The sequence below is a fragment of the Phocoena phocoena genome, chromosome 11 (genome assembly GCF_963924675.1).
Source record: "Phocoena phocoena chromosome 11, mPhoPho1.1, whole genome shotgun sequence".
Classification (NCBI taxonomy): domain Eukaryota; kingdom Metazoa; phylum Chordata; class Mammalia; order Artiodactyla; family Phocoenidae; genus Phocoena; species Phocoena phocoena.
The window spans coordinates 80,716,038-80,739,383 of NC_089229.1; the positions used below are offsets into that span (position 1 = coordinate 80,716,038).

General features: G+C 39.8%; 1 protein-coding gene across 3 annotated transcripts in view; it reads left to right on the forward strand.

Annotated features, from left to right (window-relative positions):
- The window catches only part of ITPR2 (inositol 1,4,5-trisphosphate receptor type 2), a 523,170-nt gene that overhangs the window by 130,084 nt on the left and 369,740 nt on the right, over positions 1-23,346 (forward strand). For 2 of the 3 annotated variants that reach the window (XM_065887013.1, XM_065887016.1), the window contains exons 10-13: positions 1,728-1,772; positions 13,507-13,658; positions 18,709-18,808; positions 19,343-19,503. In XM_065887013.1, the coding sequence (XP_065743085.1) occupies positions 1,728-1,772; positions 13,507-13,658; positions 18,709-18,808; positions 19,343-19,503 (458 nt within the window). The remainder of the gene's footprint in view (positions 1-1,727; positions 1,773-13,506; positions 13,659-18,708; positions 18,809-19,342; positions 19,504-23,346) is intronic. The other variant, XM_065887015.1, reaches the window with a different exon arrangement.

Genomic DNA, 23,346 nt, shown 5'->3' on the forward strand with positions numbered 1-23,346 from the left:
TTACTGTCAATTCATTGATGATTGGGGGTTCAGATGATTTTCAACCTTAGTCTTCAATGAGATGGAGAGTGTTTTGCTTTGTTTTTGATCATTTTCAGTACCGTCATTAATATTTAGGGATAGGTTGGGAGGGGCATTCCTCAGAGCTACTAGCCAAGTGTAATTCTGAGAAAGACTCCCAGCCTTACATCTTAAGTGGTGACTTTAATTACCTGGGGTTGCGTATTGTATACACCAACCGATTCACATTAATAGGATTGCATTCAATTGGACAGCTTGTTATTTTGAGAAAACACCTTCTAAACCAGATGCTTTACAAATGAGCAGCGAGGACATCTTTTTGAAACTGTGTATTCAGGTGGGGGTCAAGAGTTACGGATGCTAAGTAGCTGGAAATATGTGGGCCAACAGGCAGCATGTGCGGAGCTCATGCTTTCTCATTGGAATGACCCCTAAACTCCACAGTCCAACCCAGAGACATGTGTTCTTTGTTTTTATTAACATCTTTATTGGAGTATAATTGCTTTACGTTGTTGTGTTAGTTTCTGCTGTACAACAAAGTGAATCAGCTATACGCATACATATATTCCCTTATCCCCTCCCTCTGGTGTCTCCCTCTCACCCTCCCTATCCCACCCCTCTAGGTGGTCACAAAGCACCGAGCTGATCTCCCTGTGCTGTGTGGCTGCTTCCCACTAACTATCTATTTTACATTTGGTAGTGTATATATGTCCACGCCACTCTCTCACTTGGTCTCAGGTTACCCTTCCCCCTCCCCGTGTCCTCAAGTCCATTCTCTGTGTCTGCGTCTTTATTCCTGTCCTGCCCCTAGGTTCTTCAGAACCTTATTTTTCTTTTAGATTCCATATATGTATGTTAGCATATGATATTTGTTTTTCTTTCTGACTTACTTCACTCTGTGTGAGAGACTCTAGGTCCATCCACCTCACTACAAATAACTCAATTTCATTTCTTTTTATGTCTGAGTAATATTCCATTGTATATATGTGCCACATCTTCTTTATCCATTCATCTGTCGATGGACACTTAGGTTGCTTGCATGTCCTGGCTATTGTAAATAGAGCTGCAGTGAACATTGTGGTATTATGAATTACCTCTTTTTGAATTATGGTTTCCTCAGGGTATATGCCCAGTAGTGGGATTGCAGGGTGGTATGGTAGTTCTATTTTTAGTTTTTTAAGGAACCTCCATACTGTTCTCTATCTCTCCATCTGTTTGAGACATGTGTTCTTGTTTGTTAGTTTAAATAGTCCTCATGCATTAGCTGACATAGCGGATATATAGATCCTCTTTTGCTTGACTTTCTTTTCTTGTGTGTTTAGCACGTGGAGCATGATCTTGAATCATTGTTAAAACTTTCCTTTGGTCTATTTTTAGAAATCGGTGTCTGCATTATTGGTCAATAGCAGATTTTGTGGTGGGCAAAATGAACTCTCTTGAATGCTTCTTAAGAGGTGGTGAGACTGTCAGCTCTCACTTGTTCAAAAATGTCAACTGTTTGATACAAACAAAGGCCATAAATTTGGCATTTTAACTCTTGTCTCCTGCACTAGGGTTTGAAGGTATTTACTAACCGTTTCTTTCTTAGCCTCTTTTTATGTTAAACTTAGTTAAATGTACAATAGTGTACTGGAATTAAAGACCACTGGTCTTGTTAATGTGCTTTTAATAGCAATTCAAAACTAGCTTTGTTTTTTTGTTTTTAGCTTAACCCTGATTATCGAGATGCCCAAAATGAAGGAAAAAATGTGGTGAGTAGAATTGTTTTTTTCCCCGTCGAATACAAGCATATTATTTATATTTTATATGAACACATTGAAAAGTTAGTAGAAAATTTGAAGACTAGGGCTCTGAGAGAGATTTTCCAAGTAGAGGCTGTGGATCGAAGATAAAAAGTAAATGATGATTTGGCTTAGATTATAAGGAGATGACCAGAAGTGGGTGTTTAGGGAGATTTCCAGCAACTTGGAGGCCACTTATGATAGAATGCTGAAGGCAACTGGATTTGGGAGGTATGGTGGGTCTAGGTTTAGTTTTCAGAAGTTCATAGAAATTAGGAAGGAGGAATGGAATTGTGGCATAATATTAAAATAGGACAGCAGAACAATCCTTTTCAATTCAAAATAATTTGGTTTCTATTTATGGGGAGAAATTGAAGTGTTCAGTAACTAGATAATTCTAATTTCTAATAATCTACGGTGTGCTACTCAAAAAAAATTCGCAATCTTATTTTAAACCCAGTTTTCATTTAAAATACTTATTATTATTTATCCTGCTCATCTCATCATAATTTGGAAAGAATATGACTTAACAATGACAACATGATTTAATTCAATAAAAAATTCATAGGGGAAGGGAGTTACCAGTGGGGATGGGGGTGGGTTATGGGTGAAACTGTATGGTGATGGATGGCAACTAGACTTGTGGTGGTGACCACTTTGTAGTATATAAGATGTCGAATTGTTAATGCTGTACACCTGAAACTTATTAAAAAATTCAGAAATTCAGGATATTTTGATGTGATCCAAATAAAGCCTGGATGATGCGCTGGATTTTTTTTTTTTTTTTTGGTGTTTGCTATTATCAATCATTTTTATTATTGTTGTTATATCAATATTTTTGATTACTTCTGCAGCTACTGTCCACTACCCCATGGTGTCTACTGCCTTTTCTGTGTGTGACTCTCAGCAGGGCTGGATTTCTTTAAAAGCAATTTAGCCAGATATTTTGATATAAAATAGACACAGTCTATCAGTCTATAATACAATTTTGTTAGGAATTTTGCCATCCCTTTTGGAATGGGTAGGTATTATTACTGCATCACCCCTAATTCTGCTCTTTGATAGAAACTGTTGGAACGTTTCATTAAAATGACTACTGTTTTACATTGGCGCACAGATTTACGTTTTAGGAGGATATGGGGCAGATGGATCAAATAAGAATTTCTGGACCCGAGTCAACCCTGTTTGACTCCTCTCTCCATATGATTATCATGTTTACAATAGAAATAAGCGAAGTATCAGGTCACTGACCCAGGTGAAAACTTTAATTTGTGTCAGAATGTCTTTAAATATAGAAGTAGGTTTGTTAGATCCATTGGATCTTTTATTTATGATTCAGTTTTATCCGTCTGTGTGGGCTTTTCTCCCCCTGGTTTTCAAATAGCTGTAGCAGGACTGTTGGGTCCTTACCTTCCTATGATTTAGGAAAATGCTATCAGTAGCCATGTTTAAAAAGCAAAGTGTGAACCATAGTTTCTTTGGTTCTTCCTATAAGCTTGTCAATGGTCTCAATGGTTTCTGGCCAGAGACCACCAGGAAAATACCCATACAAGTGGCGTTTATAACCCACTGCACGCACACTATGGGGAACCGTGCTGCTTCTGAGTAAGAAGGTGTTATAAAAAACATCTTATAGGAATTGGGCTTGTGTGATTGATTTTGGGGAAGATTTAAAGAAGTGGGGCTTTGCTGTGGACGGGAATGCTGTTAGGAAGAGGAGGTATCTTAATACATTTTATCTGTGGGTAGGGCAGGCTAGGTCTGTAATTGCTAAAGAAGCAGCAGTCGCTCATATTTGCTAGAGGACAGTCATTTTTTGTGGCTTGAACAACGTTCACAGTCTGTCGGTGTTCAGATATGGTTAGGGAGTGGTGTTGTTTCGTCTTGATCCATTCCAGTCATGAAGTGACCTTGTCCGGTGTTGCTGTTTTGTGAAATTGTCCATATTCACCAGGAGAACACCATGGCCCAGCTTGAGTGTCAGGTCAGCTCCTAGCAACACCAAGGCCTGGCTCATCCACCAGGCCAGCTGTCGGATGTCGGGGACTGCTTTTCTCTTTGTCAAGGTTCATTTCCGTGATATTCTATGTGACTTCTTGAGCGTGCTGTCGAGACAGCGGAGCTCTACTGTAGCACCACCATGAACTTGTGTAGCCTTGGACAAGTCAGGTAGCTTTCCTGAGACTCATTTTCTTCACCTGTCTGATAGGATGAGGACGTTTGCCCTACATCTCTCACCTGCATGCCATGGGGATAAAATGCCAGCAGACAAATGGGAAACTCTCTGAATAAAAGATGTTAGTAGGCTAAAAATGTAAGTTGTTTCTATTCAAAGGTCATCATATCAAAGCTTCCAATTGTGCAATTGAATTAAATCTCTGGCTCATCTCCTTTTGGCTACACACCCTTTGGAGATGCTACCGATCATTCTGGGCAGAGCTGAGTGGGAGAATACAGTGAATGAAGGGTTATGGAGCAGCACAGAGCATATAAATAAGTAATAAATCCATGGTGAAGTTTGCTCTGTGTTAATCAAGCTTTTGATTAGACTTGCTAAATATTTTTCCTTTGTATTCCGAAGTACAGTTTCTTTATCCTCCTCTAACGGTGAGAAAGAGGACTCTTCTGTTTAAGCAGTGTTACTAGCAATACTTTAATTGCATACAACATAGGTGGGATCGCTTTTGCTGTAGAATTTTATGACTGGATCTCATCTGTCATCTCAGAGACACATCCAACTGGAGACATCTGATTTCCTTCTCTCTAAAACCCCTAGCTTGAAAGTAAATAAAACTGAGAATATGGAACAGTAAAGCTAACAATATGGCTTCTCATTTTATACACCATTTACCATCTAGCAATGATGATGTTTCTGTCTAAAAAAGAAAACAGAGGAGCGTTTAGAGTGTAGCCTGTGAAAAATGAAATCAGTTTCCCAAAACAATGCTATCTCACCTCAGATCTGGGTTCCAGTAACACTGAGTTCCCTGGGACCATGCTAATTATTTTCTTTCCTAATTTTCCCTATGTTGTCTATTTAATATCCAGTTAATATTTTTCCTGTAATTTAGAAACCTTTATCAAATGTTGCCTTCCATTTTTGAAGTTTCAGAGGTTAATGGATAATACTGCTGAAATGAGGCGGAGTGTGTCAGAGCTCCCATTAAGACCCAAATAGCTGTATTTATTCTACAAAGAAGTCTATTATTTCCAATCTTACAAATGTACAGCATCCACAGGGACCCTGTAAATATTGGAACGGTATCAAGCCCAGCTGGGAACCTGAAAGTCGTTAGTTTTTTTCTCCGTGAAAACTGGCATCTTTTCAAATGGCTCTTTGAAGGAGATTTTTCTGGAATAACACCACCCATTTTAACATTACTTTATTTATGTGGAATGTGATCTGATTTTTCCAGGGAATGTCTTTTGTCTGTGCTGGGGATCCTCAGCCTCAGCAATACTGATATATTGATATTCGGGCCAGATCATTCTTGGTTGTGGTCGGGCTGTTCTCTGCATTGTAGGATGTTTAGCAGCATCTCTGGACTCTACTCACTAGAGACCAGGAGTGGTCTCCCTGTTCTCCGTCCCCCATCCCCCGCCCAAGTTGTGGCAACTAAAAGTGTTTCTGGAAATTGCCAAACGTCTCTGGGGAGCCAAACTCTCTCCCTTTGAGAACCATCCCCGTCTTTGTGCAAAAACATACGTTAAACAGAAATGTTCTAGGAAGCATGAAACTTTGCTGAAATAGACTTGAAAATTCTATTCTGTAGAATTTTTCTTTTGGGGGAGGGTACCAGATCCTGAAAGAAGACCCGCACATTTCTTTGTGTTTTACTATGTATTCATCAGTGGTAAGATGATAAGGAAAAGAAAGAAAAAAGGGTCATATTGGGAATTAGTTTGAGAGCACCCGATTGTCAAGGAACCGTGGCAAGAGAAGAAGGGTTTGCAGCTTTAAATGGCAGGGTTGTGTCTGTTCCATAAAGTCTGCAGTGAGAGCCCCAGAGGGTCTGGACCAAAACACAGATGCCTACACAAAGTTATGCTGCCGTGGCCACAGGTCTGAATCGGCCCTGAAAACGCAGACATTGTTTCTTACCGAATGTCTCTGGCTCTTCACAGCAGAATTGCTACGTGATGTCTCTGCTGAAAATGCGATGACTCACAAATGAGGCAACAGAGAAGGTGTAACAGGAGGCTCCCTGCTGTGCGCCGCGGGCAGGGCCCCCAGGAGCTAGAGAAGCTGGCGAGCCATTAGCATCCTCTGGCTTCTCATACGGGATTTTCAATTTGTATAATCTGCGAGGCTGTGTGCCTTTCCTTCCAAGTGAAAATGCTAGTTTTCTAAAAGCCCAGCAGACTAGGTTAACATTCTGCAGCCCTTCATTCCCTAAATTGAGAGTGTTTTGGAGACTGAGATGCTGTTAAATTTCACACCTGTTTAAGCTCTGTTGTACCTTAATGTCTTTTCATGATGCAAAGAGGGAGGGCAGTGTGCGTCTGTAATTCTCTGCAGAGAACTAGTGTTTTGGGGTCTTTTTTCTTACTTAAAAAGAGATGTGGGTTTGTAAACAAAAGCCACAAGCACACAATTTTGAACAGAACTGCCTTCATATTGTAGAAATATAATATTAATTTTCTTGATATTGAAGCTTGATCCATTTATTTAAAAACTGTATGCTTATAACTCATTATTCATATTTTATTATTTAAAAAATTCCAAGGGGCTGGCTTGAAGTTTACTGTCAAACTGCTATGACAGCTTGTTAAGCAAATTAACAGAGTACAAGAGATTAATAGCAGAATGCTTAAGACTATAGCACTGTTTTAAAAAACTTCTAAATGTGTTAGAAGCGCTTATTCACACATAAACAATTGTTATGCTATTTATAAATGGAACTTATCTATTCATTAAAGCTTTTTTCCTCAAAGACCTAAGCAAATTATTTGGGGGTACATTCCACTTATCCTAGGTAATTAAAATTAAACCACAGCTCTTAAATACTATGAGTAACTTAGAGTGACCTCTTTTAGCTAGCCCTAATAAGTGAGGTTTCTCTATGGAAAAGATTTTTATTTTTCACTGTAAGAGTGTCAAAATAGAGAGGTCTTTTGACTATTCTTATCAGGATCCCATGGGGAGATATTACCAAGGGGGATGGGGTAGGAGGGCAATCTCTTGGAACCCGAATCTGCTCGCCTTTTATAAGTCTAGAAAATTCATTTTGTTAGCCTTTCGAAAGGGGGAAAAGGACAGTGCGTACAGGAGGATTGATTCCACTAAATGAATCTCAAATGACTGATGTACAAACCACAGTGCCAACTGTCAGTTGCAAAGTAGATCTAAATCCTTGGGTCAGTTAGTGCATTTTCCCTGAAGGAAAATCTATATCAAAAGCTAAATTATGATTAGAAGATTGGCATGGAGAGCTCAGGAAATTAGATGACACACATGCCTTTCAGGGATATGGAATTCCTCCAGGAACACTGGAATACTAATTTGTTTCATCTACCCTAGCCTGCGGTGAGAGAAACTGTCAAATTCTTGTTCATTGACTCTCCGTTTGTTTAGGTTACATGCTTATCTTCTGTTAATAAAGCCTTTCTTCAAATATGGTTCAACGTAATTGATTAGATTTTATTTTCCTTAGCTAAAATCATATTTTAATTGTGCCTTTCTAATACTCCATTTAAACCACTTGTGCTCAAATCCCTGTGCCTACATATTCACAAAAATCCTTTGAGTTTTTTTCTACAACTGACTGATCTCGTCCATTATTTCTGCATTCTTACATTCTGAGGCAATCTTCCCTCACATGTATTAATAACACTCATTATGTTGGTGGTTCTTTCTTTTGGCTGCAGTAGCATTGCCAAATCCAGAAAAGAGCTCTTTCATAATATTTCTTTGTGACTGTAACTCTCCTCGTCTGTTTCCCCCCAAGTTTTCATGTTAAGATGTAATAAACAGCAAACTTCCTTTTCTTTCTTTTAGAATTAGCACTTCCTCTTCTTAATTCTCTCCCTTCCTCTTTCTCTGCCTTCTTCCTCATCATAGTGATTATTATCCTCAATTTCAGACGTCACCACCATTTTTACCATAGGGAAGGAGTTCATAGCTGCACGTGGTATTCTCCTGAGCCCTATGTAAGAAGATTGTGTAGATCTTCTTAAGACCTTCTTGACTCAGTTGTTTGGGGTCAGGCAGAAGTGTGATTCCTGTGTCACCATTACATTTCAGAGCCTTCATGGAAAACTGCTCCTTTGCTATCCATATCTTAGTATAACACCTGGATTTTCATGTTGAGCTGCATGGCAGAGATCAACGCAACAGCACACTTTTTTTTCATTGTTTTAGTTAGTTTGTTCATTCGTTTGTTCCTTCCCTCCCTCCCCCTCTGTCTCCCCGTCTCTCCCATCTTTCCTCCCTCCCCCCCTCTCTTTTCTTTACTTTCCTCCCTTCCTTCAGTAGCTTTATTGAGATATAGTTTACATACCATAAGAATTCTCATGTTTAGAATTACAGATCAGTGGTTTTTAGTATATTCACAGAGTTGTAAAACCATAACCACTATCTAATTTTAGAACATTTTTACCGCCCCCAAAAGAAAGCCTGTATCCACTAGCAGCTCCTGGCAACCTGGATCTACTGTCTCTATGAGTTTGCCTTTTCTGGACATAGGTGGAATCATGCACTATATGGCCTTTCTTTCATGGCTTCTTTCACTTAGCATAATGTTTTTAAGGTGCATGCAGGTTGTACCATGTATCTGTACTTCATTCCTTTCATGGCCAAATAATATTCCATTTGGTGCATGTACCACATTTTGTTTATCCATCATTTGGATGATGGTTATGTCTACTTTCTGGCTTTTATAAGTAAAGCTGCTATGAACATTCAGTGCAAGTTTCTGTGGGGTCATATACTTTCATTTCTCTCGGGTAGATACCTAGAATTAGAATTGCTGGTTATATGTTTAACATTTTGAGGAACTGCCCAACTCTTCCTAAGTGGCTATACCATTTTGTGTTCCTCTAGCAATATATGAGTGTTACAATTTCTCCACATCTTAACGCTTGTTATTGTCTGTGTCTTTGACTATAACTATCCTAGTACATTTTCCTGATTAGTAATGATATTGAGCACCTTTGCATGTGCTGCTTGGCCATTTGTATGTCTTCTATGGAGAAATGTCGTCACATCCTTTCCTCAATTTTTATTTATTTATTTATCTATCTATTTATTTATTTATTTATGGCTGTGTTGGGTCTTTGTTGCTGTGTGTGGGCTTTCTCTAGTTGCGGCGAGTGGGGGCTACTCTTAGTTGTGGTGCACGGGCTTCTCATTGGGGTGGCTTCTCTTGTTGTGGAGCGCGGGCTGTAGGTGCATGGGCTTCAGTAGTTGTGGCACGCAGGCTGTGTAGTTGTGGCTCTTGGGCTCTAGAGCGCAGGCTCAGTAGTGGTGGTGCATAGGATTAGTTGCTCCATGGCATGTGGGATCTTCCCGGACCAGGAATCGAACCCATGTCCCCTGCATTGGCAGGCAGATTCTTAACCACTGCACCACCAGCAAAGTCCCTTCTCAATTTTTAATTGGGTTATTTGTCTTTACAGCTGTTCAGTTGTAAGTGTTCTTTATATATTCTGCATACAAGTCCCTTATCAGATATATAATTTACAAATATTTTCTCTATTTTTTTTTTAATAGACACTTTTTAAAGAGAGTTTTAGATGCATAGCAAAATCCAGTGGAAGGTACAGAGGGTTCCCACATACCCCTGCCAGCACACAAATACAGCCTACTATCAACATTCCTCACCAGAGGGGTACATTTGTTACACTGGTAAACCTGCCTTGACACATCATTATTACCCAAAGTTCATAGTTTACATTAGGGTTCTCTCTCAGTGTTGTACATTCTATCAGTTTGACAAAAGTATAATGATATGTATCCGCCATTATAGGATCATACAGAACAGTTACACTGCCTTTAAACTCCTCTGTGTTTTTCCTATTCATCCCTCCCTCCCCCAATCCCTGGCAGTATATTCACAGTATATTTTTATTGTGTCCATAATTTTGCTTTTTCCAAATATCATATTTGGAATCACACAGTGTGTAGCTTTTTCACACTGGCTTCTTTCAAGATGCATTTAAGGTTTCTTTGTGTCTTTTCATAACTTGATGGCTCATTTATTCTTAGTGCTGAATAGCATTCCATTGTTTGGATGTCCCACGGTTTATTTACCTACTCACCTACTGAAAGATTTCTTGGTTGCTTCTAAGTTTTGGCAGTTATGAATAATGCTGCGGTGCAAGTTTTTCTGTGGACATAGCTTTTCAGTTCATTTGGGTAAATAACAAGGAGCATGATTGCTGAATCATATGGTATGGAATGTGTTTTGTTTTGTAAAACCACTAAACTGTCTTCCATGGTGGCTGTACCATTTTGCATTCCCACCAGCAATGAATGAGAGTTCATGTTGCTCCACATCCTCGTCAGCATTTGGTGTTGTCAGTGTTTTGGATTTTGGCCATTCTAATAGGTGTATATGGTATCTCATTGTTTTGAGTGATATCTCATTAGAGAATTTGCTATTCCCTAATGACATTTGATGTTGAGCATCTTTTCATGTATATATTTACCACTTGTATGTCATCTTTGGTGAAGTGTCTCTTCAGGTCTTTTGCCCATTTAAAAATTGGATTATTTGTTTTATTATTATTGAATTTTAAGAGTTCTTTGTATATTTTGGACACCAGTTCTTTATCAAATATGTCTTTTGCAACAGTTTTCTCCAAGTCTGTGGTTCATCTTCTCATTCTTTTGAGAGTGTCTTTCACAGAGCAGAAGAAACCCGTTTTCATGAAAACCAGTTTATCAATTATTTCTTTCATGGAAATTGCCTTTGGTGTCATATTTTTCTTGTACACTGCTATTTTTCTTCTAGTGTCCACACTCACTTCCCTTTCTTTCTCCCTCCCTCATTCCTACTTTCTCGTTCCAGCTATTTCTCTTTCTTTAGACTCTTTCTCCCAACCCACTGTGAGAGTTGAAATATAGGAAATAAACAAAACTGTAGAAAGGCTGTCTAAACTTCAGTAGGGAATAATTAAAGACTAATGTTTTCAAGACCCAAAGGAGTAAATTACAAGTTATAGTATTTCACTAGGCTAGCTGCTGCCGGAGATTTATTTGGAAGAAGTCTTTTTAGCTCACAGATGATCTATAAAGATCCCTCCCAAGCTTGATATTCCATGATTCTAAGCTGTTATGTTACCCAGGCAGCCTTCTTTCCCGACTTATTTGTCTGGCCAGACTACTCTTATTGGGTTATTAAAAGACATTTAGGTTTTCCTCTCTCAGGATATGTCGGTGTTTTTGCCCTTCAAAGACTGTTGTCTTTAGTTCACAGACTTCCATGCCCTCAACACAGATCACTGTGAAATGGGTCTCCTGACCCATGAGAATTTTTTCAGAAGACCTTAAGAAGGTTCTTTTTTTTAAAAATAAGTTTATTTATTTTATTTATTTATTTTTGGCTGCATTGGGTCTTCGTTGCTGTGCACGGGCTTTTCCCAGTTGTGACGAGCGGGGGCTACTCTTTGTTGCGGTGGGCGGGCTTCTCATTGCAGTGGCTTCTCATGTTGTGGAGCACGGGCTCTGGGCGTGTGGGCTTTGGTAGTTGTGGCATGCGGGCTCAGTAGTTGTGGCTCGTGGGCTCTAGAGCACAGGCTCAGTAGTTATGGCGCACAGGCTTAGTTGCTCTGCGACATGTGAGATCTTCCCGGACCAGGGCTCGAACCCGTGTCACCTGCATTGGCAGGCGGATTCTTAACCACTGTGCCACCAGGGAAGGAGGTTCTTAACCGTGAGTTCATGCCTGCCCTTTGAGGAGTGACTAATTCAGTGCTTAAGGGCTGCAGACCAGGCCGCTGGCTTTGGTTAATTTGGACTGAGGCATGGCAAGTTGAATATGGGGTTGAGCATTCACTATAGCACCCACTGCTCCCCTTGCCTTCCTCTTCCCCCCTCCTTTTTCCCTTTTTATTCCCTCCTCTCCACTTTCTCTCCCTCCTTCCTCTCTCCCTCTTCTTCCCTCCCCCTTTTTCTACTCTGGTCCTCCCCGCTCTCCATCCTCTTTCCTTCGCTCCTTCCCTCATCCTTCATCTCCTGTAGGTAACTGCACTCATGTCTTTATTTAAAGGAAATAATGCTCATCTTCCTCGCTCTTAAACTTTTGTGGTAAGATTAGTGAGAACAGTCAAGGGAATGGTTTTGGTATTGTGAGAACTTTTGTATCAATTCAGAAGTGGGGTTTGCTTACTGCTTTTGTATATCCTTCTCTCCTATTTCCCTATACTCACTTCTAGTGTATAGTAAGTTAAGTATACCTTTTTCTGATGAATGAACACAGTTCACAGTTGCTGGTAAGAAACAACTGTTATGGGGGTTAAACCACCTGGGGAGAATTTTCCAGACCCCTGTCTTCATATAAGTCTGAGCTTATATCTCTGCAGAAAACATATAAATCAGAGATGACAAGAGCTACCAGATACTGCTAGCCTATGTGAGATTTAGCAGATAGCAATCCTGTTCCTTCCTAAGAACACTGGCAGTTCCTCTGCCCATTCACAGTTAACTGGTGCTACCAATTTGTGCACCATTTACAGAAGACACCAGCATGAAACTGCAAGGGTTCACTGATCCAAGGAAAATGATTTTCACAGTCTTGGGATGGAGCTTCAAGTGAATGTTTTGGAATGACCAGGTGTAGTATTTCACTGTCATGGCAGCCTTTAAAGAAATGCTTGTCTTTGGATATGGATGGCTTTCATTTGCCTTTGAGCATCCCTTCCCACTTATTTTCTTTCAACTACCTGTGATGGTACAATGACAGTTTTTCTCTCTCATTTTCAAATTTGATTTGATTTAATAATTATATATAAGTAATTATATTTATGTACTTTACTACCAAGCTTATATTACATTTGCTGTATCATGTTTTGGTTTTCTTATACATCAGATTCTTCCATGGGACGCTGGAACTTGGGGAAGTTCGAGTGAAAATACATAATCATCAGTCTTGTGTTGTTTTTTGCTTAAAATGGTGGGAGTGTGCTAGAAATATTGACTGAGTTTCACATCATCTGAAGGCTTCTATTCCATTTGATTTCACTTTATATGCCATTATAGTATGTTCTGGGATCTAATGGAATGAGCTGATGAACTGAATGGGAATGTTGCTGTTGATTTCCCCTCCCCCCAAGTTAATATCCCAATGATTTTTGGGAGTTAGGCAGGAACTCTGAAACATTTCCATGCTTACTCTTTAATTTATGAACTCTAGATGATTCAACACACTACTTCTTCTCTGTGTTTGTTTTAAATGTGGAGTGGTCAAAATTACTACTGTGATAATAGGTTTAATACCAGGGAAGGGATCAAAACTATTGTGACTCTTAGTGCCTTGATAATTTGCCCAGGTCAAATCACCCCTCTGGGATGTGTGACTTATCACTGTTAATAATAATCACCTGAAAGGCTCTCAGACCCGATCTGCTCTTTCTGGATGATGTGAACTGGACATCACTATAATCCAATGAAGAAATAAATGCAAATTTAAAACTGATCTTCCAATTAATTGGAGAGTTTAGTAAGAAACATATAAAAGTAAAAAACCTTGTACTTCCTCAACAGAGAGACGGAGATCTTCCAACTGCAAAGAAGAAACGCCAGGCAGGGGAGAAGATCATGTACACTTTGGTCTCAGTCCCACATGGAAATGACATTGCATCCCTTTTTGAACTGGATGCCACAACTCTTCAGAGAGCAGACTGCCTGGTCCCAAGGTAAAAAAAAATATGGTTAAACAATAGTGTTTCTCTGAATAATTTTACTGGCAGGTAAGGAATAAAAATCATAATCTTAGTATAATTTTTGTGATATAAAGAGAGCAAGCATAAGTGAAGAACAAGAGTTAAAAAAAATCATTCCTCTTTTGTGAGTAGATTAACATAGTTTGTTTTATTCTTAAAAATAATTCGAATGTGCAGGAGAAAAGAAATTCTGAAAAATTCATAAGAATCATTTATTCTTATTACTTATATGGCCTGTGGTTACTAAAATAAAAAATGATCTAGAAGCATTTCCATTAACAGTCATGGCATTTATTTTTATTATGTCAAATTAAAAATTTCATTCACTCATCATCCACTTGTTCATTTATTGAGTCATTCAGTCAACAAATCTTTTTTAAAAAAATTATTTTATTTATTTGGCTGTGTTGGTTCTTAGCTGCAGCACTCCGGATCTTTGTTGTGGCATGTGGGATCTTTTGTTGTGGTGCACGGGCTCCTTGTTGTGGTGCACGGGGCTCCTTGTTGTGGCCCACGGGCTTCTCTCTAGTTGTGGTGCGGGCTCCAGAGTGCGTGGGCTGCTTCTTTTGGCATGCGGGCTTCTCTCTAGTTGTGGCAGGGGCTGCAGAGCGTGGGCTCAGTAGTTGCGGCATGTGGGCTTAGTTGCCTCACCGCACGTGGGATCTTAGTTCCCCGACCAGGGATCAAACCTGCGTCCCCTGCATTGGAAGGTGGATTCTTAAGCACTGGACCACCAGGGAAGTCCTTCCGTCAACAAACCTTTATTGAACATCAATTCCATCCCAGGCATTGCCCTTGGCCTTGGGAAGAAAACCATGAGCAAACTGGTTATGAACTTAAATTCAGATGGGAGTGGGAGGCAATAAACAAATAAACATAAAATATAAGGTCAGGTAATAAGAACGCTTTGAAGAAAAATTGAAGAGTATGGGGAGTTTTATTATGAGACCTCTTGATTTAGGACATTCGAGAAAAGATCTGAATGATTTGAAGGGTCAGATCCTCTCCATATGGGAGAAGTGTTTCAAGCAGCAGGAACACAAAGTGGAAGAATCTTGAGATTTACTAGGTGTCCTGAAGGACCAGCTAAGAGACCAGTCGGCCCCCAGTGAGGGAGGGGAAAGGAGACTGTTAATGAGGGAGTCAGAACTTAATGTAAGAGAGTATTTTACATTCTTTCACTTCGATTTGATTATTTTAATTAAGATTTTTTTGTTTTGCCTAGAGCTGTCTGCTTTCCAACAACAGCACTCTGATGTGATCTCTAGATGCATAGAGGAGTTTTGCCCATATATTCAGGTCTAGTGGAATGGTTCTAAATTGTCCTTGGTACAGCACGGTTGTCTCGGCCTTGGGCAGATGGCAGGGGTGAGGCTGAAGGTACCTGCTCAAAATGCAGACATTATTGTGTAGGTTACTTTCAGGGGAGGTAAGAAGTTACTGTACTAACACTGCCAAGAAACACTGCTCCTTGGACTTCCTCGGCTGTTTCATGGCTGTTCTCATTCATGAGAAATGTAGCTCAGTACACGGCCATACCACCCTGAATGTGCCCAGTCTTGTCTGATCTTGGAAGCTAAGCAGAGTCGGACCTGGTTTATACTTGGATGGGAGAAATGTAGCTGAATCTTGGCCTTATATGAGCCATCTCCCACTCTGTTGAACCAATAGAAGCCTGTAAAGAAATACCCTCTGAAGGATTGGCCTGATGCAGGTCTTTGACCTTCTCTTCTGAGTATTGCATCTTAATAAATCCTTACTCTGACTATGCATTTTAGATTTTAACTCAGCAAGAATAGAGTCCTTCTTGAACTCTAACCAAGAAAGTTTGCTTAGGGAAATGATAGAAAGATCTTACTCTAATGTGACTAGACCCGAGACAAGCCCCTGAGCCTCACTTTATATGGCAGGTTTCATCTATTCCTATTTCAGAACTGCTGAAGCCCTTCTCAGTATCGAACAGAATTTTGTATTAACATAGATTCACTTGTCATTAATTGTTTTAAAGCTAACACTAATTAACACTTAATAATGGCTACTATTATGACTCTGAAGTGCTGGCTGTGTGCTAAGCGCTGTGTCAGCTTCTTTATAAATGTCTTATTTAATGCTGGCAGCAACTCTTACAGATCAGGAACTAAGGACTTAGAGCAGTGCTTTTCAAGTTGGCTCTAAACTGGAATCACCTGGGCAGCATTGCGCCCTCTCCATGCTCTGGCCACACCAAGACCAGTGAAATCAGAGTCTTGGGGGCAGGAGGCAGGCTTTACTTTTACAAATCAGTACCCAGGTGATTCCAATGCGGGGTCAAATCCTTCTCAAACTTGACACTCTGTAATCAGTGCTTCTCACACTTGAATGTGTACTGAACCACCTGGGGATCTCATGGCAGCTCAGATTCTGATCTGCTTGGTCTAGGGTGGGGTCTGAGGTCTGCATTGCTAACAGACCCTCAGATAATGCTGATGCTCCTGATTCGTGGACTAGACTTTTAAGTATCAAGGGCTTGGAGCAGTGGCTCCCAGTCTTCGGTGCGCGTTGGAATATCTGGGGATCTTTAAAAAGTACTGATGCCTCCTCTGACTCCCAGACATCCTGATTTAAATGGTGTGCGGTGCAGCTTGGGCAATAGGGTTGTAAAAAGCTCTCCGGGTGATTCTAACGTGTAGCCAAGTTGGGGAACCACTGGCTCAGTGTGATTAGGTTGATTGATCCTTGTCAAGCTCATGAAGTGGAATTTGATCCTGGATTGTGTGAACTCAAAATCTGTACTCTTAACCACTATGCTACTGTGCCTTCATAGTTCAGACATTCAGATTATATCGAGATTTTAACAATGGATTTATGTGCTGTGGGTCCTAAAGAGTTACTCATTTCCAAAATTCTTGGAAATTGCGGGTTATTATGCTCAAGTATAGTCTCTTTAGCTTGGAACCCAGCCATCTAGGTTGACTCCATAAGCAGCTATAGAAGGTCCAGGAGTAAGAATAGGGGGAACGACACAGAGCTGAATAAGCTATGGCCCCACTTTCCAGATGCTTAAAATATCAATACAGTGAGGAAGATAACTGAGTCCAAGTGAGATCTCCTGTATAATTCCATGCAGAAGATAAGTGGTAATACAGAGGTATATCAGGATTGGACCTTTGCTGATTATTTGGACAAGGATTGGACCTTTGCTGTTTTAGATTTTTGAAACAATCTCTTTTTCTTTTTTTGCACTTAATTTATTTGAAACTTTGTTCACGTCTTGCTAAAGCATTCTAATATTTCGTTCCAAGTGTGATAGCGGTATAGCGGGCACCGCTGTGCACGGCAACAGAACATCTATTACAGACATACCGTGTTTCACAGTGCTTTCCCCTGGAAGAGCAGACTCTATACTTTCTGGTGGCATTTTTTTTAGTCCTGTGGGTATTATTTCCTCTAGAATATGTTCTTTTATTTTACCTGGTGGTCCACAAGGTGGATCTTTGCGGGGGTCTCTTCTAGAAACACCACGAGAGGGATCAGGTGTGGGACTACCACTGCATTCACCAAAATGGTCAGTTACCCATTCTCTAGCTACTGCTAACAAAAATTGCTTGTAAGACATTTTATTCAGTGCATTAACTCAGTCTCTATTTTATCTACTTTTATGAATGAGAAGAATCGTGATGTTTGAGAATGAATCTCTTTCCCTGAAGTCCTTGGCGTTTTATTTGATTTTCTCTTATTGGCCTTAATGCTTTCTGCCTCATGTTATATGATTTATTTATCTTATCTTTCCTACTGAACTTTCAGCAACTTGAAGGCAGAGAACTTACCTCAGTGGTTTTCTTTTAATAGATACTTTATCCATTTTGTTAAAGAAATAATGATAATAGATTCACCAAAAAATGATAATATTTGAGCTGGATGAAGCTCTAGCTGTCCTTTCTTATGCACTCTCTCTCAATTCACATATAGTTGATTCTTATTATTTCTGGAACATGAATTAGCAAATACTGACCCATTGCTTCTAAGGGAACTGCAGAGTTAGGTTCCTGCAAGCCTCTGGGCACAATATTTTTGTCAATCAATCAATACTCAACCTTATTTTACATGTGTTTTTGTTTAAAGACACCTTATTTAATATATATTGTTTCATTAGCGTTGAATTCACGGCCATCATCACTATAACTCATGCCTGAATGAAGCATCTCTTATATGAGTTATTTTCTCCGTAATGCACATCACAGTCTTGCTCTATAGGAACACAAGACAGCACTTCAGCACTATGCTTAGGACTGTTTTAAACGATGAATTCACTAACAATAGATAGTGAAAAGCATGGCGCCAAACAGACCACAGAAAGACACTTGTTGACAGTATGAGAGCGGAAACAAGAAGGAAGAGGATCGTGTTGTTCAGCCTCACTGGGAATGTGAGTGGCAGGGAATCAAATTTTTTGCCACTCCGTGTATGTCTGAGAATGACTTCCAAAGTGACCCAAGTATTGATTTTGGGGTTACGGATAAATTTTTGTGAGTAGGCAAATTCACAGGTATGGAATCTGCGATTAATGAGGATCCACTGCACTATGTACTTTTACGTGCAGATGATTAAACCACAAAAGGGACTACAATCAGACAGCAGTTTTAACTCAGATGGTTACACAGTCAGTGCTTCTTACTCTAGTATGCATCAGAATTGCCTGGAAAGGCTGGTAAAATCCTGTTGGATCTCACCCTTGGAGCTTCTGATTCAGTGGACTGGGATGAAGCCTCAGAATTTGCATTTCTAACCAGTTCTTAGGTGATGCTGATGTTGCTGGTCCAGGGACCAGATTTTGAGAACCACTGGTTTATGTAATAATACTGCATGCTTTGAAATAGCCTATAGTTCAGATATTCCCCTTAAACCAGACTGATCTGCACTTGAGTCAGTTACTAAGTCTAAAAATATATTTATATTCGTATCATGTATGAAACTGGTAAATATGTTGATATGTAAGTGTGCTAATTTTTTATAATCTGTGTTTTTAATACTATTTTGCTTTTAGGAATTCGTACGTTCGGTTAAGACATTTATGTACAAACACGTGGGTAACCAGTACTAGCATCCCCATAGATACAGATGAAGAGAGGCCTGTTATGTTGAAGGTAAATGTTGCTGAGAATGGTTTACTTTTCAGCCAGATGTTGTGTGAATAGGATTAGGGGGTGACTGACATGTTCTTACACTTGAGCTTCACCAGTATTAGAGATTATTGCAATTAATTTCATCAGGCACTCGTGCCTACCAGTTGCTTTAGGTAGCTGAACTTAGAGGCTAGACTGCAGCCGGGCTGTGATTCAGGAAGATGTAGCAGAGATACCAAAAGAGTGGGAGTAGCATATAGAACGGGAAGAAGATTCTAGGAGGGCATTTCCTCTCCTCTGTTGAAACTGAAGCAAAGAACATGTGTGAAAGGGATACATTTCTAGTCGGGCTTTGAAAACAAGGCAGGAAATGGGCACGGGAAATCTGTGTCCCTACAGCTTTTCATAGTGGATGATGCATGTAGGAATTACTGTGTTTGGATTCTCTACTCCTGTTTTATATCTCTTAAACAGTACTAAGATGTGTTAGTAGTTGAAGAATATTGCATAGTTATTTAGTAAAACAACTAATCTTAGTGGAAAAACACATTGCAGATCGGAACTTGCCAAACAAAAGAAGATAAAGAAGCTTTTGCCATTGTGTCCGTCCCGCTGTCTGAGGTCCGAGACTTAGACTTCGCCAATGACGCAAATAAAGTGCTGGCGACCACAGTTAAAAAGCTGGAAAACGGCACAATAACTCAGAATGAAAGGAGGTTAGTGACTTTTAAAATGACTTTGAAATCATAGAGTCAGTTGTCAACTCTTGCAGTAGACCTCAGGTGAATGAATGACTCTAAGGGAATATGTAGAATGGTCTCCATAGCAGCACACCTGCTTCTGAATGAGCAGATCCCGGTGAGTGAATGAAAATGGTGACATTAAAATCTGGTGGAATATTTACTTTTTCCATTTTAGCTTGGCTTGAACACAGTTGTTTTTAGTTACTTTCTGGTCCTTCCTTTTAAATGTTTCGTAAGAGATGCCTTTTGCTGCTCTTGATTTGATATTTGAGTTGGGAGTTCTAAAGGTCCTAAAAGAGGTTTTATGTTTTTCTCTTCTTACTTATTCAAGATACATTTCTCTGCACAAGTACCACGAAACAAGCATGTTATATAATACCAGCAAACAATCTGCAAAGTGTACCTCTCTGCCCTTGTAACTGCCTCAGAGAAACTGGATCTTTGATTCTTCAACTCTGGTTTTGGAAATAAGTGAGACAGAGAATGATACTGATAGCTATCAATCACTTCATCCCTAATTTATGTTGGTACCATGTTAGGCACCATAAATATATTTCTCTAGTCCTTCAAACAGCCCTGAGATGGACATTACTCCCATCTTACATAAAGGAAAATTGAAAGGTTAAGCAAATTAGGTAAGGTCACACAGTAAGTGGGGGATTTAATCACGTGAGGTTTTAAAGTCCACAGGTTTCCAACACACCAGAGCACAAGCATTGTCTGTATTTCTCCACTTCATGGTCTGCTATATACCTTTCAATTTGAACAAGAAAAGGCTATTTACCAATTTCCCAAGCATTCATACGTTGGAACTCTCATACACAGCTGGTGAGATGATAATTGGTATAAGCACTTTGGGACATAGTTTGACAGTAATGAGCAAAGTTAAAGAAGCAGTCTCTCCTCATGTAAGTGGAATCACGTAGTGTTTGTCCTTCTGTGACTGGCTCGTTTCACTAAGCATAATGTCCTCCGGTTTTATCCACATTGTCACATGTGACAGGATTTCCTTATTTTTTAAAGTTGAATAATATTCTTAGGACAGTTTTCTTGTGCAAACTGTCAAGATGCTGAATGAAATAGGTGTGTACAGATGGAGAGGGAGGGTGCAGATTGCTGACATTAAAGTATTGACCTCCACATTCTGGTTCTCCTAATATCACAGCTGTGGGGAGTCAGAACCGAGAGAACGGCCGACTGCATGATTTGGTTCATTTTCTTACCTGCATATGTAATCTTCGGATGATAATAAAATAGATTATAGAAAAACTGAAAAAAAAGTTGAATAATATTCTATCATAGGTGTATATTGCATTTTCTTTATGCATTCATCCATTGATGGACATTTAGTTTCCATATTTGGCTGTTGTTAATAACGTTGTAAAATAACTCATAGAAACAGAGACTAGACTGGTGGTTGCCAGGGGCTGGGGGGAGGGAGAAATGAGGAGTTTCTGTTTAACGGGTATGAAGTTTCATTTATATGAGATGAAGATCGGCTGTACAACATTGTTCCTGTAGTTAACAATACTGTATATGCACATAAACATTTAAAACGGTAGATCTCATGTGTTCCTAACACACATGCATGCGTGTGCCTGCGCACACACAATCACACACACACACACACACACACACACACACAAACACACACAGAAGCAAGTAGTCCATGACTTACCAATTCTGCTCCTAGGCTGAACATTCTTGAACATCTGTCCAAAAGAAGTTTCTATATGTGTGCACCAGGACACATTTAAGAATGTTCAGCCTTAGTCTAAATAACCCCAAACTGAAAACTGTTAAATGTCCATCACCAGTTGAATAGGTGAATACAGTTTTGGTATCGTCATATGGTGGAATACATATATAACAATGAAAATACATGACCTACATCTATGTACAACTACATGGATAAATCTAATATACTTTAGATTGAGTGAGAACAGGACACAAATGTATTCAGCCTAAGATTATTTGTAAAGTCCAAAATCAAGCAAAATTGAACTCTTTGGGGTTTAAGAAATTGGCAGAACTATAAAGAAACGCAAGGAAAGAATTGTCACAGAAATCAGGATGGTGTTCTCAGGGGGAGGGATTGGAGGAGACTTTTTCAATGTTCCACTTCCTACTCTGCGTGGTGGCTTGATAAGGTTCACATGGTAAGCATTCCATAATGAAACACATATGTTTTATGAACTTTTAGATCTCTGTCTTACAATACAAAGGAACAGAAAAATCCAAGTTGCTTCCTTCCAGCCCTGTCAATAGAAAAAGTCATAAATATGCAAACCAGTGGAATAGTTATTTCTCAGCTTCCTCTGTTCTTACCTCTGTTTCCCCCCTAACAAACCTGCATTTGAAAACCACTCTTGTGTATGCAATCGACCTCCAACCCCGTTGGGTGAAATGAATAAAGGCCACAAGCTGAAGCAGCTGCTCCCCTGTTCTGGACGACAGATAATTAAATATCAGAACTAAATTGTGACAGGCAATGGAATCCCATGTGTAGATACCACTTTTTTTATGTCTGTTATTTAGCTATTAACTCTGCTTTTGATGAATCTGTTTCTTTGTCTCTGTCATTGTCACATATGCGCAGAAATTTCCTCAGCCTCGCTAAAAAGTCTCCCTTGCTAAGTATTAAGGTGTTCCTTGAAGAAAAGGACAAATAAAGATTGATTATGAGCACTCCGCCATTGCCGACTGTAACTCTTCTTCAGTTACTGCCGGAGAGAATCTTAACCTCTCGAGATGTTTTCTCAGGAAGGTGGTGGACCAGGACTGACCAGGGATTGTGCATTTTTATTCCCCCGCTATTTTAGAGTGAAAAACATCATAGCAAAAAGAAGGTCTTGCCTGAGAAATAGGAAGTTGCAATGATTGATCTTCATTTAGTAATTTCCAAAAAGCTACCTGCCATCAAAACTCATTCAAAGCTGCCTGTCAGTACAGGGGAGCTTATAGGCTTAGTTGAATGTGTTTATATTATTTTCTCAGTTTTAGAATTTGATATAAAATTCTTTCTGAAAATTCCACACAACTCTGACTCCCTCCCCTCCCCAGAGAATGAAGTTATTATTAGAGATTCTTTTACTCAAAACCACGAAGAATGTTACAAGGTCAAAGGGAACATGTTAGAACATAGGAGATCTGTCTGAAAATGTCTGTATTGTTCCAATCCTTCCTCCCCCACCTCTGCTCCCCTTTCATTCACCCCAGGAGTGGGCTCCAGAGGCACAGCTCCTGTGTTGTGCTCCAAGATCCTCAACCTCAGATATTTTTTTTCGTGGAATTTTCTTCTGCATAGCTGCACCAGCAAAATAGACAGTATTGGGAACACATTGGGGTGGGAGAGGAGAGAGGATGGAGGTGGGTAAATCCGTTCAGAGCTGGAGGAGGTGCGTCGTGCACCACATTTTACTTCTGAGGGTACAGAAAAAGAGGTGGGGTTCCTCTGCTGCCTTTACAGTTCAGTGTCCATTTGTTTTCAGTGTTACTGAACTCCTGGTCCATGCCAGGCACTGGGCACTGCAGCGTGTGTACACACAGTGCCAATGCAGTGGTGAACAGCCCAGACCCCAGCCAAGTCTTTCTGCAATTTGGGGGCTTGAGCACTGGTTCGAATTCCTCGTGATAGGATTTCAGGATCTAGAGCAGGGGTCATCCAACATGTGATCACCAGATCAGATGTCCTGATTCAAAGTTAATATTTTCCTAGAGCAGCATCATCTCCCCTTGAATTTTTATTTGCCTGATGCTACTATCTTGACAACAGCTAACTTCTGTTTAGTGTTTGACTAGATGTCTTTTTTTCAA